The 13,158-nt window shown below is 33.6% G+C and overlaps 2 protein-coding genes across 3 annotated transcripts in view; both read left to right on the top strand.

Moving 5' to 3' along the window:
- The first annotated feature begins 1,561 nt into the window (after nucleotides 1-1,561).
- LOC111378367 (dynamin-related protein 5A-like) lies at nucleotides 1,562-10,637 on the top strand. Its single transcript, XM_023001560.1, has 16 exons — nucleotides 1,562-1,902; nucleotides 3,171-3,234; nucleotides 3,367-3,471; nucleotides 3,741-3,842; nucleotides 4,547-4,597; nucleotides 4,703-4,764; nucleotides 4,896-5,034; nucleotides 5,134-5,195; nucleotides 6,690-6,911; nucleotides 7,508-7,627; nucleotides 7,910-7,980; nucleotides 8,085-8,310; nucleotides 8,734-8,784; nucleotides 9,708-9,936; nucleotides 10,034-10,173; nucleotides 10,293-10,637. The coding sequence occupies exons 1-16, from the start codon at nucleotides 1,774-1,776 to the stop codon at nucleotides 10,419-10,421; spliced, it is 1,902 nt and encodes a 633-aa protein (XP_022857328.1). The 5' UTR covers nucleotides 1,562-1,773; the 3' UTR covers nucleotides 10,422-10,637.
- A 1,459-nt stretch (nucleotides 10,638-12,096) lies between these two features.
- Nucleotides 12,097-13,158, top strand: part of LOC111385989 — a 2,465-nt gene continuing 1,403 nt past the window's right edge. Inside the window, exons 1-2 of one of the 2 annotated variants that reach the window (XM_023010415.1) lie at nucleotides 12,318-12,406; nucleotides 12,999-13,063. In XM_023010415.1, coding sequence (XP_022866183.1) covers nucleotides 13,010-13,063 — 54 coding nt within the window. In that variant the 5' untranslated portion in view covers nucleotides 12,318-12,406; nucleotides 12,999-13,009. Of the gene's footprint in view, nucleotides 12,407-12,998; nucleotides 13,064-13,158 lie in introns of both variants that reach the window. The other variant, XM_023010424.1, reaches the window with a different exon arrangement.

The following is a 13,158-nucleotide window of genomic DNA, read 5'->3' as shown; positions in this document are numbered from 1 at the left end:
AACTTTTTATTTCTCTCTCCTTTTCCCTATACCCATTGGCTAGATTCTTGATTCCTATGTAGTTGTGTTTCATTGAGCTGAACCTTTTTCAAATTTTAAGCATCATCTTTAGGGGACAAGACTTGGGATGAAGGGGCATTCCCACGTTAAGCTGCAACGAGCAGGCTGGAACAAGCTGACACTTGACTGGAAACCTTGAGTTCTAGTTATTCGATTTTCCAGCTAGGAACAAGATAAGAACAGTTGGCCAGAACTACACTGAATCGTCTGCAAGAAGAAGAAACCTAGGCGAGGAGGCAGAAATGTGACCCCAAGTTGAAATACTTGAGCAAAACTGAGCAAACTCGATCCACAGTTAGAATCACAGCTTGAAACACACAGTATTGAGTGACAAGGGAGTAAAGAAATCGGGTAAATATAAATCTAAAAAAATCTGGGTAAATAAAAATCTGCTCTAGGAGGGAAACAGATTTTGAAATTTTCCAGAACTATACCCAGAAAGGTAATATTCAGCTACTGTAGAAGGCTTTGACCAGCCTGAACTTTGGCAGAAAGGAGTAAGCAATTCAAATTTTAAAAAGAGGGGGAAAGTAAATTTGACTACTTTGCAGCAAGAAATATCTTGGATTTGTAAGAACATAACAAAATTGCAGGCCAAATTTGAAAGCACCAATGGGGAAGGTGACATTCGAACACAAGAACAAGATTTAAACAGATTTTAGCTAGCTGAATACAAATTACCAAGGCATGAAAGTAAAATCGAGCAAAGATCAATGAACTCACAATCAAAGTCAGTGTTTCTTTAACTAAAGTTGAGAGCTTCACTTTCTAACACTTTGACTGACTCAGAGTTTTTTCTTAAAAGATGAATTGCTTCTTACTTCAAAGATAGATGGTTGAAATAATGGGAACGCAATTTTCAAATTAAAAGTTAGTTCATTACATTGGGGTTTTCAATATCTCTATATAAAAGATTTGAAGACAAACTTCATAAAGAAAATAAAATAGTATAATCATTATAGATAAACAAGATTGAATTTCATGAATGTTAAGATTGGAAGATGCTCTAGGCTAAGGGCATAAGTTAGCCTATTTCAACAACGTACAGGATTTAATTATAATTCGAATACATAGTCGAAGGGTGCTTCACATGAAGAAACGACGATCTCACAGGAAACAATTGGGCGCTAATTATATTGTACTTTTCTTCATAAAACGTTCTTTGTTTGATAGTTTTGTTCCCTTAATCATTAGCATTTTGTTATAAGTGATCCCTACACTTAAATATTTGACTTTCGATATCTTGTGTTGATTTCATAATGGCTATATTTTTTATTTTTATTCTTAAATTTATAGGAATCACACGGGGCTATATTTATTATTTTTATATTGCTAGATAGGTCTTGGTTTAAAATAAAATGGTTTGATTAAAAATAAAATAAAATTATTGATTTGATTGAGAATATGTCAAAACTATTGAAGCCAAACATTTCACACTTTTTTTTTTGGGGACCCATTCCCCAACGGCCCCTAACACGATTCTTCTTTCAAATTTCCTCAAATTCATACTTTCCAATTTGCAGACACTCTCTCTCACTCTTCTTTCTCTCTCTATATATTCTTCCAATACATTAATTAATTCCATAAAAAATCAGATCGAAATCAGGTGTATTGGATTTTTCAGGTACATATTGTTAATTTTTAGTGAGTGAATCATCGACGTAACTCGCCGCCGATCCTTGACTCGGAGATTGGTTGAGGAAGGAAACGATAATGGAGAATCTCATAGCATTGGTGAACAGACTGCAGAGAGCGTGCACTGCACTCGGAGATCATGGCGATGAGAGCGCATTGCCCACCCTCTGGGACGCCTTGCCTTCAATCGCCGTCGTCGGTGGTCAGGTCTGAAAATCTAGCGATTTCTTAATTTTTTGTAATTTTGTTTTAATTTGAAATATTTATATCCTTGGGATAATGCATGTAAGGTAAAATGTAATTTTTCCTAGATATTCGTCTACTCTTTTCATTTATTAAGTGGTTCAGATCTGCGCTTAAATTGTTCCTAATTGAAGTGTGTTTATTTGAAAATTCGAAAATTTGAAATTTATTCACTTAGCACGTTTATCAAGCTTTGTTCTACGTCCATTTTTAATTTTCAAAGAGTACCAAGAGTCCTAAAACTGTATCTTACTCTGCTATTATTTAATTTTTCTAGAACTTTTTATTTCTCTCTCCTTTTCCCTATACCTATTGGCTAGATTCTTGATTCCTATGTACTTGTATTGCAGAACAATTGCCAGCTAGCGATATGGAGCGAAAAGATGTTTACTTCTTTATGTGATTGAAATGGGATTCTAACAAAGCCAACAAAGAAAATAGATTGAAGGCGAGAGATTCCAATTTAGAGCTTGTTTGGTAGATATTTTGAGAATTGATTTTTTGAACGTTAGAGATAAAGTAGATCTTACTTGTGAGAGAAAAATTAAAAAATGACGACTGAAATAATGAAATAACGGACAAAAATTTGATTTTAATTGGCTTAAAATCGCCACTAAATAAGCACTTAATGTGATACAGTCCAATATAAAGGGAAAATCACTGGACCAAAATACAACTTAACTTCCACTATTTCTCAACTAATGAGATTACAATATCAATAAAAAGACAAATTCCTTCATATACTAGAAGATCCCACTTTCTCTATTTTCTTTCCGTTAGTCCAGAGTTACCTATAATCTTCATCCATATTTGTAGTGAACTGTTCCCCAACAATTCTCTCAATGTATGAACATGTTCTAGCTGCAACACCTTTTACAATTGTGGCTGATTGAAGACTTTTGGCTGCCATCATATGTTAAATTTCATTAAAAGTTTAAGCTGAAGGTCACATATATTCATTTAAATCTCATCTTTAACACTTCTTGTTTCTCTTTTATATCAAATGGACTTATGAACTCCTGGTGTAGGTCTGCCATTTTGTACCCCACATTGGATGCTGTGCTAATGCAAAAGTGTAGTTTGCACTATAAGTAGTGCTTATTAACGTGATATGTTTTTTTCCATTAACTATATTGTACTTTTCTTCATAAAATGTTCTTTGTTTGATAGTTTTGTTCCCTTAATCATTAGCATTTTGTGGTAACTGATCCCTACACTTAAATGTTTTGTAGAGTTCTGGAAAGTCTTCAGTGCTTGAGAGCATTGTGGGAAAGGACTTTTTACCTCGTGGATCTGGTGATTAGTGCTTTCAATAACTCAACTACTATATCAACATATGCGTTTTGTGATTATATTTTTATGAAAGTGTCATCCTTCAAAAATATGTGCCTATAACTATTCAAATTTATTTTCACATATCATCTTCAGGCATTGTTACCCGACGTCCTCTTGTCCTACAGCTTCATCGGATTGAGGAAGGTAGAGAATATGCAGAGTTTGGACATCTTCCAAGAAAAAGGTTCACTGATTTTGGTAAGTAGTTACATACGTGTATCCAACGATGGTAACATATGACTAATTGTAACTGCTGCTTTGGTCTGATGTTACATCATATGTTCTTTTAGACTTCTACTTGTCAGAATTAGCATATCATTGTTGGTCTTGGTTCAGCCAAGTTATTACTATTATTGAACACCAATTGTTTAAATCTTTCTCAAATTATATTTCTTGTTTTCCAATTTTTTTGTTTTTTGTTTTTTTGGTGAGTTTTGAATACCAAATCTCTAGTATATTTTTTGTAGCTGCTGTCAGAAAAGAGATATCTGATGAGACTGATCGAGAGACTGGCCGCTCAAAAGCAATTTCTACTGTTCCAATTTATCTCGGCATTTACTCCCCTAATGGTAAGATAGGAAGGATTACTCGTCGTATGTAATTGCTGCAAATTTAATTGTATATACATAGAAAATTCGGCTAATTTAAACTGAAGTATTGGCGTGTTTATTGTTGTCAATGAAATTTGAGGATCAGGAATTTCTTTGATGCAAGAATTGTTAAAAAAATGGTTATGGACATAGTGACGCCAACCATTCCAAAGTCTAATATTTTAGTGGCAGACTTGCAGTGAACAAAACCCCACCCCCCTTCCTCACACCCCTTTTGCAAGAGAAGGAATAAAAGGGAGAAGCAAACAAAACGAGGAAGATAACCTTCCACACAAGGAACATAGATTACTTAGGAGTTGATGTTGAAGATGAGGGTAAAGTGGGTAAAAGATGAATTAGGATTAGTGAATTGCTGGAAGAGAGTCCATTTGTTGGAACATTCATAAATTCCATTTACTAGATAGAGCTTTGAGTGCTCCTACTGTGATGCTCACTTCTTGCTAATTGGGTTAGCCATTTGTAGCTTTATTTTTGTCTAAAAGTTGAATTTAGCGGCCTTTTTAATCTTTTTTAATTTTTTGCTTATGAAGATTTGCTTTCAGAGCCTCTAATTTCTTCTATTGCTTCTTTGAAGTCTTAGTTCCTGAATGAGTGAAAACGAATTTTCTCTAAGTGCCTCTCTTCATACTCATAAATGATTTGCATATTTCTGATGACTACAGTTGTGAATCTGACATTGATTGATCTTCCTGGACTTACAAAAGTGGCTGTTGGTGAGTTTATCATCTCCTGGTTTATTGCCTTTTTTGGGTATCTGTTTCCTTTGGACATTTTACTTGAGAATACAACCAGGTTGATAATCTACTGGCTTATTTTAGAGGGCCAACCTGAAAGCATTGTGCAGGACATTGATAACATGGTCCGCTCTTATATTGAAAAGGTATTTTAATCTTTGAGGTTTCTTTGAACTTGCTCTCTGTATATGCTTTTAAGTTGTGAAAGCATTGTGGAAGATTTATGAATAAAAAATACTCCCTCTGGCCGTGATGCAAACTAAAATATTCTCTGCAGCCTAACAGTATTATTTTGGCTATATCTCCTGCCAACCAAGATCTTGCAACGTCAGATGCAATCAAGATTTCACGTGAAGTAGACCCGAAAGGTAAGACTCTAGTCATACCCCAAGAAAGCAATGAGTATGCATTTGAGTGTTTATTATGTCTTTAATATGGTTCTGGCTTTTAGTTCTGTTTGCTCAACAAACGGTGGGTTGTCTTGTGTGAACTGTGGTGTTTTTACAAACTATGAGATCGAAAAATATTAGAAGTTTTTAAGTTCTCACAACTTCCAGAAAAGATGGAGAACGATGCTGTAAGTGCTTTTTAACATTATGAAATGGATGTTTGTTCATTTAAAACAAGGCTCTGACTGCAATTTCCCCACCATACAAACTAAATCATATGAAATATATTTACGGACATTTAGATAAATACACTATTCTTTTCTAATTGGTTTGCCAAGTTCAGAAACATTGTGAGTTTTACAATTTAAGTATTTTGACAACTATACATGATTATGGATTTGAAAACTTATTTTCCTAGTTTAACTCCAATGTTTGCAAAGCTTTTGCTGCGAGCGTAAGAATAGTGCATGGATTTGAGTGGTTAGGTGTGTGGCGATGGGCTAGATATTCTTCTTCATTTAAGAATAATTTTTATAGAAATTCTTTATGGAAAGGTGTTGGTTTTCCTGACGTATCTTTGGTTTGCCCAAAAATATTGTAAACTTTTGTTGCTCAATGTCCTCCTTTGCCTTCTTTATGCTGTTGAAACTTTGCAGGGTCCTGCTCTGATGTTACAGATTTTTAGGGATTTTTTTTTTTTTTTTTTGAATAAATGGAAATACTTCTATATTTCCTTTTTTTTTTTGTGTGTGTGTGTGTGTGTGTATATATAGTTCATTGTATTAATTGGCTTGCCACTGCTATTTCCTTGTAAATTTAATGAATATGAATCCAATGAAATATGTTGTATATATGACTGGTTTGTAATAGTGCATGTGCTTCTTACACTATACAATAGAGAATATATTTAATCTCATCATACCACGTAATCCTTTAAATAATGTTCTGAGTGAGTTATTTAAGCTCCAAGCTTAATATTAGGAAATTATTTTCTACATTTTTCTTCATTAATTAATTATGTCTAACTTTATACAATAGTGGACCTCACTTTTCTCCTAATGGTCAAAAAATCAATTCTCAAAATCACTCCTAAACAGACTCCTAATATGATAACACTGATGGAGAGGGAAAAGATTTCGAGTCCTATGATTGATTATACTATGTATTTTAGAGTCTTCTTTACTGGGATTTTTGTACATTTACTAACACGAATGGATTCCCCATTAGATATAAAAACTGGATGCCTCTTCATGCAGCCATTTTGTAAAATAAGTGCAATATCTCAAAAGCATTTAACTCTTCCGCGTATTTTGAATCAACTTTGTGCATTCTGAATTTGCAATCTAGAATCAGATGTTGCAAAGCTCCCTCACTTTTTTAAACTTCTTAACTAGTTAGAGCATGTTCGTCTAAACATAATAGTTATTATCTCTGGGAGATTTTTCGTTAAAAAATTTACTTTCTTAAAAGTCTGTACTTTACACAACAGCACCTTTTTTTTTAAAACTGAAGTAAACAATCTTCTGGCTACAAACATGTTTATTTTCACCATTTTTGGCTTGTGTGTCTGTTTTGGAAATGATATTTGATTGAGTTGATTTTGGATTTTTGTTTTATCTAATGATATGGGTAGATTTTTATTTTTATTTTATTTTTTAAAAACAAGGATGGAAGGGTTATAGTTCCTGACTTGTATTTGGGATTATCAGATCTTAGAAGGAAGAGCATATAAGCTGCAGTTTCCATGGATAGGTGTTGTTAATCGCTCTCAACAAGATATTAACAAAAATGTTGACATGATTGCTGCTAGACGTCGAGAGCGGGAGTATTTTGCTCAGACATCAGAGTATAAACATCTTGCCCACAGAATGGGTTCTGAGCATTTGGGGAAAGTTCTTTCCAAAGTAAGCAATTATCATGCAATATATATTTCTTTTTAATTATAGTTCAATGAGAAGCTTATGAAAATTAAGGCCCCATTTGGGAGTGATTTTTCCCTCCAAAAAATTGATTTTTTGATCGTTATTTCACTATTCCAGCCATAGCTTTTGACTTCTTCTCTTACGGGTGGCTCCCACTTTTATCCTAACGGTCAAAAAATTGATTCTTAAAATTACTATCGGACAAGCCCTAAAACATTTTCTTGAAAACTATATTTTGAAAATTGAGTTGGGAAATATGATGTTGGGGAACATTTTAAATTGATAACTTTGCTAAGCTTTTGAGTTTTCCCTTCTGTAACCAGCCAAAAATTCAGAGGTCATCAAAGCATCAAGCTGTCTCATATTTTTTTTACTGTTCAAAGAAACACGCTTTATCTGATTGCAATCTAAGGTTTTGTTTGATGGGGTCCACATTTGTTGGTTCTGCATAAGTAGACTTATGAATTGCATCTTTCTTTGTTGATTGATTTATTTGTTGCTGGTCATTTTCTCACAATTAAGTTTTCTAATTACAGTTATTTTTTTGATGTTTTTGACTTCCCTCCTTTATGTTCTAGCATTTGGAAACTGTCATCAAATCTCGAATTCCAGGACTTCAGTCACTTATTAACAAAACTATTATCGAGCTAGAATCCGAGTTGAGTCGTCTGGGAAAGCCCATCGCTACAGATGCTGGAGTAAGTTATTTATTTATTTAGTTATTATTGTTATTATTTTTTCATTTACTGCCATCTCAAAACTTGTGATCATGGTCACTTGAGGTGTTTGTCTTTTTAATTAAATCTATCAGTCCATACATTGCTGCTCATGCTACTTGCTCGATTCTTTTCTGGCTTTCATGTGTTTTTCCTGTATGCTTTCTTTTATGCTTGTTTTAAAGTTAAATATGTTCTGTTTGCTCTTCAGCCATCCTCACTGCATGAAGAACTTTAATCTTTAACCCTAAATTATTGATGCAGGGAAAGCTGTACATGGTTATGGAAATCTGTCGTGTTTTTGATGGAATATTTAAAGAACATCTTGATGGAAGGTGTGAATTAGGGAGTTTTGGTATCATTGTCTCTGAGGGTGTTTAGTGACAGTTTATTTAATGTTATAATCCAATCTAATCTTCATTTGATTACCTTGTAATAGTCGACCAGGTGGAGATAAGATATATAATGTCTTCGATAACCAACTCCCTGCTGCATTGAAGCGGTTACAGTTTGACAAGCATCTTGCAATGGAAAATGTGCGGAAATTAATAACTGAGGCTGACGGATATCAGCCTCATCTTATAGCTCCCGAGCAAGGTTACCGGCGTCTCATTGAAACTGCTTTGGTTACTATTAAAGGTCCTGCTGAGGCAGCTGTTGATGCAGTATGTATTTTCGTTACACTGGAAAATAAATTATTTTTATTAACTGTATTGATTCGTAAGGAATGTAAAGCCTTTTGATCTCAAAAGAAAAGAAAAAGGGTAATGTTTTTCTGCGATATTGAATTTGAATCCTTTTTCACATCTTCTTACAGCCCCTTTTCTTCAGTAAGATTAACTATTCTTTACCTATATAAACCATGAGATATGGGCTACTTGATTGACAAACAATATGAATATTTGAGTACTATCTCAGACAACAGCATGAAAGTCGACTTGTTGATGATGATTCTTACATAGAGAGAGACGATGCCTTTTTGGGCGCAGGAGCTGAATACATCGTTTGAACAGCAGTGTTGATCACAATGTTTATTGGTGAAATGGACAGAATATGCATGCTAATCGCCTAATTTTTTCTTCTTTTAGGTTCATGGAATACTGAAGGAACTGGTCCACAAGTCAATTCGTGAGACTTCTGTAAGTCCTTTTCCTGTTTTCTTTTTCTATTAAGCATCATTTATTTGATTTAATTCATAATATACGTAGATGCAATGAAGTGTCTTGGATGTCACAAGCTTTGGGATTTCTGAATTCTGTTACGACTTTGAAATTATTGTTCAGTTTATTCTTATGCCCCTGTTTGGTTTAGATAAAATCTTTTTTAGTCAATTTTGATAAAAATAGATAGAGAGTGCTAGATGTACACACACTTTTATACAAAATGGTTTACTTACACTCACAATGGGAGGGTAGGGGCCACATGTTGGCATTTTTTATTTCATGTGGGGCCCAAGTGTATGTGAAAGTGAGTAAAATATTTTGTACAAATGTGTGAGTACAAATATCTTTATCCAAAGTTAATAGAATGCATGGTTGCAAAGTTGCCAATCCCTTAAAATGTATGGTTAGAATTAATCGTTGACTTAGACTTAGATTTTAATTTACTTTCTAACTGAACCAAACAGGGGCTATTTCTGATACTACATGATCAATATCTGCCTGCATCCCCTAACTTCCCTTCCCACCTTCGAAAATAAAAAAGAAAAGAGGAACTGGATGGAAATAGGAAAATTAAACAACATGCATACTATCTGCATGTCCCCCAACATACCCCTTCCCCTTCCCCTTCCCCTTTCGAATTAGAAGAAAAGAGGAAGTCGTTGGAAATATCTGTAAATAATTGATGGAAAAATTATCCTATTACATGCTCACGATATAGAGCATGTTTGGCTGGCTTAATTCAAAACTGTAGAAGCACTTTTGTTGAAAGTAAGTTGAAGACTTTCAAGTTTCAAAAAAGTATGTTTTTGAACTAAAAATGTTAAAAGAATGTGACTTCTAAAAAAGTTCAATCATTAGAGTTGTTAAATTAACTTTTATGTCTTCCTTATTGTGTTCAGGAGCTGAAGCAGTATCCCTCTCTCCGAGTGGAGGTCGGGAATGCAGCTGTTGAATCATTAGACAGAATGAGGGACGAAAGCAAGAGAGCGACAATACAGCTAGTAGAAATGGAATATAGCTACTTAACTGTAGATTTTTTCAGGAAGCTTCCTCAAGATGTTGAAAAGGGTGGAAATCCAACTCATTCAATCTTTGATCGATACAATGATTCATATCTTCGACGAATTGGTAAGTTTCTATTAGCATTTCTTTCCCTGTGGTTTTAAGATCTTCGAGTGTTGTAATTTCTTAAATGAGTCTCTTGCATCTTGCCTCATGAGCACAGGATCAACAGTTTTGTCTTACGTTAATATGGTCTGTGGAAGTCTGAGGAACTCAATTCCAAAGTCTATTGTACATTGTCAAGTCCGTGAGGCAAAACGCAGCTTACTCGATCACTTCTTCACCGAGTTGGGCAAAAAAGAGGTAATAATTACATCCCCTATATACTTTTACATAAGCATGAGCGCATATATGTTGGATCAGGAACATTATAGGAGCAAGAAGAAGTTCTATAATATATAAATTCTGTGCATGGTTTACAGGGAAGACAGTTGGGTACACTGTTGGACGAGGATCCAGCGATCATGCAGCGTCGTGTCTCCCTTGCAAAGAGACTGGAGTTGTACAGGGCTGCTCAATCAGAGATTGATTCAGTGGCTTGGTCGAAATAAACGAGAATTTCTCCTCCTTCCTCCCCTTTTTATTATTTCATCTTTTCGAGCTTTAATTCCTTGATGATTCTCTCAATATTCTTTCCGCAAGTTCATTCTTTTAGTGCTATTGCAACTGTACGCTACTCACAGCAATTACTGCTGTCGATTATCACTCTAATTCGTAGATTTTCAACTAATAAATCACGATTGTGCTTGATGTACCTAATTTATGTACATAGAGGTGTCCATTCCATAAATCACCACCCACTGCTACCTTTTCTGCTTACCACAATACTGATGCTGATTTTCCACTGTCACTAAATTCTATAACTTTTTAATAGTTATGATGTTATTTTTGCTTGTCATTGATTTTTCATTTAAAAATTAACGTTTTTGATCACATGGAAAAACGAATCATTAATTTTTCGAGTGAACTAGACTAAGGCCCTGTTTGATAGGGTTTAAATTCCATGGAAATTTTCATTTTCCAATTTTTTTGGTGCTTGATCGCATTTCTTTTTCATGGAATTCATTTTCTTGGACAAGGGGCAATTTTCTTGGTTTTCAATATGGTGGGGAATTGGTCTTTTTTTTTTTTTTTTTTTTTTTTTTTTTAGCAACAGAAGCAAATTCTATCCTTAATAGTTAAAAAAAAAAAATCCTTTAATTAACAATTTCCATGTAAAACGAAGCAAAACGAACACCAAAAGATAGATATTTTTTGCGTTGTTGTCTTCTTCATTTTTTTTTTGGCCCGCAACGATACTGATGTGCAAATTGTTCATTTAACTTGAGTATAGGGGCGAAAGATTAATCGAACCATCTAGTAGCTCGTTCCTTCGAAGTTTCCCTCAGGATAGTCGAAGCTCGGGTGCGGGTTCTATGCAATAGAAATAAATTCTATTCCCAATATTAGTAAATTTTATCCCTTTAATTGATAATTATCATGTAAAATAAAGCAAAACGAAAATTAAAAGAATACTTTTATTTCAACATTTTTCGCGTGGAAAAAATTATACCAAGCAAACATAATAACTGACAATTCACAGTAAAACAATTTCCTGAATTTTTTTTTTTCATCCAAATTTCATTTTTGCAATTAAACGGACCCTAACAGATAAAAGAACGTTAAAGTGAATTGAAAGACGAGAAGCGACTCTGATGATTTTTTAGAGGTTAAAACTTCTTTGTTTGTCTGTTGTAATTTAAGTCTACTTATAACCAAGGTTAATATGTCCCTCTCGTATATCTCAATTTTGGTTGTCTGCTTATATACGCTATAATGTAAATAAAAATTGAAAATTATTATGTTGAATTAAAAAAAAAAAATCATCAATACTAATATCTTATTTAAAATAGTAACTCTATTTAATATTAGTTGTGTTTAGGTGTTAGCACGTGAATTAAGGCTCTCTTTGAGTCTTATTTTATGTGAAAAATGAGTTTTGTAAAAGTAGTTTTCTCAAGAATGCGTGATTAAAAATTAGGAATTTTTTTTTTGAGTTTTAAATGTAAAATTATTTTACTAGAAGAATGTGTGACTGAAAATGAATTTGAGGAAAAATACGTTTTTAGAGAATAAGACTAAATTAGAGGAAATAAATCATATTATCAATTAAATATTAGGATTTAGAGTTAATTTAATAGGATCTATTATATATTACCATATAGACAAAACGAGCTAGATAGCATTATTCTATTAAGAATAACATTGCCTTCATTTAGGTGTTCGTATCATACCTTCGATTAAGGGTAAGAATATAGAGCCCATTTTAGTAGGATCTATTATGTGCTGCTATATATAATTAGCTTCCATTTTTCCAACCACAAAATGGTTTCCAAGTTCCAACACATTTTCCCGACAAAGAAACTCAACTATTCTTATGGTTTCTAAGTAGCCCAACAGCCAGATGACGAAGTGTAAGCAATAAACTCTGTCGGCTAACAAAGCAGAAATGTACAATGTAGATAATGGCTGGTTCTTATTCACACCAACTTCAAAGGTAAACAAAATTTCTGCTTGCATATTTTTCTCCATTTCTCAATATAAATCTCTTAAAAATACTCCAACGGGTGGGTTTCTGGCACCGCATAAATTCAGAATCCAAAATTCTCTTGGCATTTGAAAAATTCTAGTATGATACCTGAGATTGATTTGGCGGGGAGAAAGAAAGAAAGCAAAGGCTAAAAATATTGGTCCGTAATTCATGAGTTTTTGTGTTAGTTGTCTATTTGATTTTGTAATTATTGTGATAATAGATTGTAGTTGTAGTAATTATTAACGGAATTTACATTAATTTTCAAATTTTTAAAATTAATCAGTATATTAGGAAATAATGTCAAATTTGTATTATAGATAAGACCCTAAAACTCAGTCTTTTATGGAATTCTAGTTGACTTATCAATTCATTTGAGGCCAAGAATATTGCGTAATTACCGGAAAATTTGGCCCAAATACAGACCACTGAGATTTGTTGTGAATCCCTTTAAATGCCTCCAGTTTCTGATATCAAAAGATAACTTGCAAACTACTTTTACATAAGTTTTTTCCTTCTTCATTGCTGCATCTCTTTGCCAAAGTCTTTACATTTCCAGGCAGGGTTTTTATGGATTGGTCTCCAACATCTGCTACAAATGCATATCTTGATGCCCTAAAATTGGTAAATTTTTTCTTTCTTCTTTTACATCATATAAGGCATGAAAATTATATGATACATCAACTCAGTTTTTATAGGAGAAATGTGACTTCTTTTTC

Source organism: Olea europaea, chromosome 3, assembly GCF_002742605.1.
Source record: "Olea europaea var. sylvestris chromosome 3, O_europaea_v1, whole genome shotgun sequence".
NCBI classification, from domain to species: Eukaryota; Viridiplantae; Streptophyta; class Magnoliopsida; order Lamiales; family Oleaceae; genus Olea; species Olea europaea.
The sequence above is the reverse complement of the archived record's forward strand: the minus strand, read 5'-3'. Positions and strand labels throughout refer to the sequence as shown.

Excerpts from the sequence above, each read along its gene's own strand:
- LOC111378367 (XM_023001560.1), top strand. The coding sequence starts at position 1,774 with ATGGAGAATCTCATAGCATTGGTGAACAGACTGCAGAGAGCGTGCACT. Across the intron at positions 4,765-4,895 it reads TCCGCTCTTATATTGAAAAG|CCTAACAGTATTATTTTGGC; the intron begins GTATTTTAATCT and ends TATTCTCTGCAG. Across the intron at positions 7,628-7,909 it reads CCATCGCTACAGATGCTGGA|GGAAAGCTGTACATGGTTAT; the intron begins GTAAGTTATTTA and ends TTATTGATGCAG.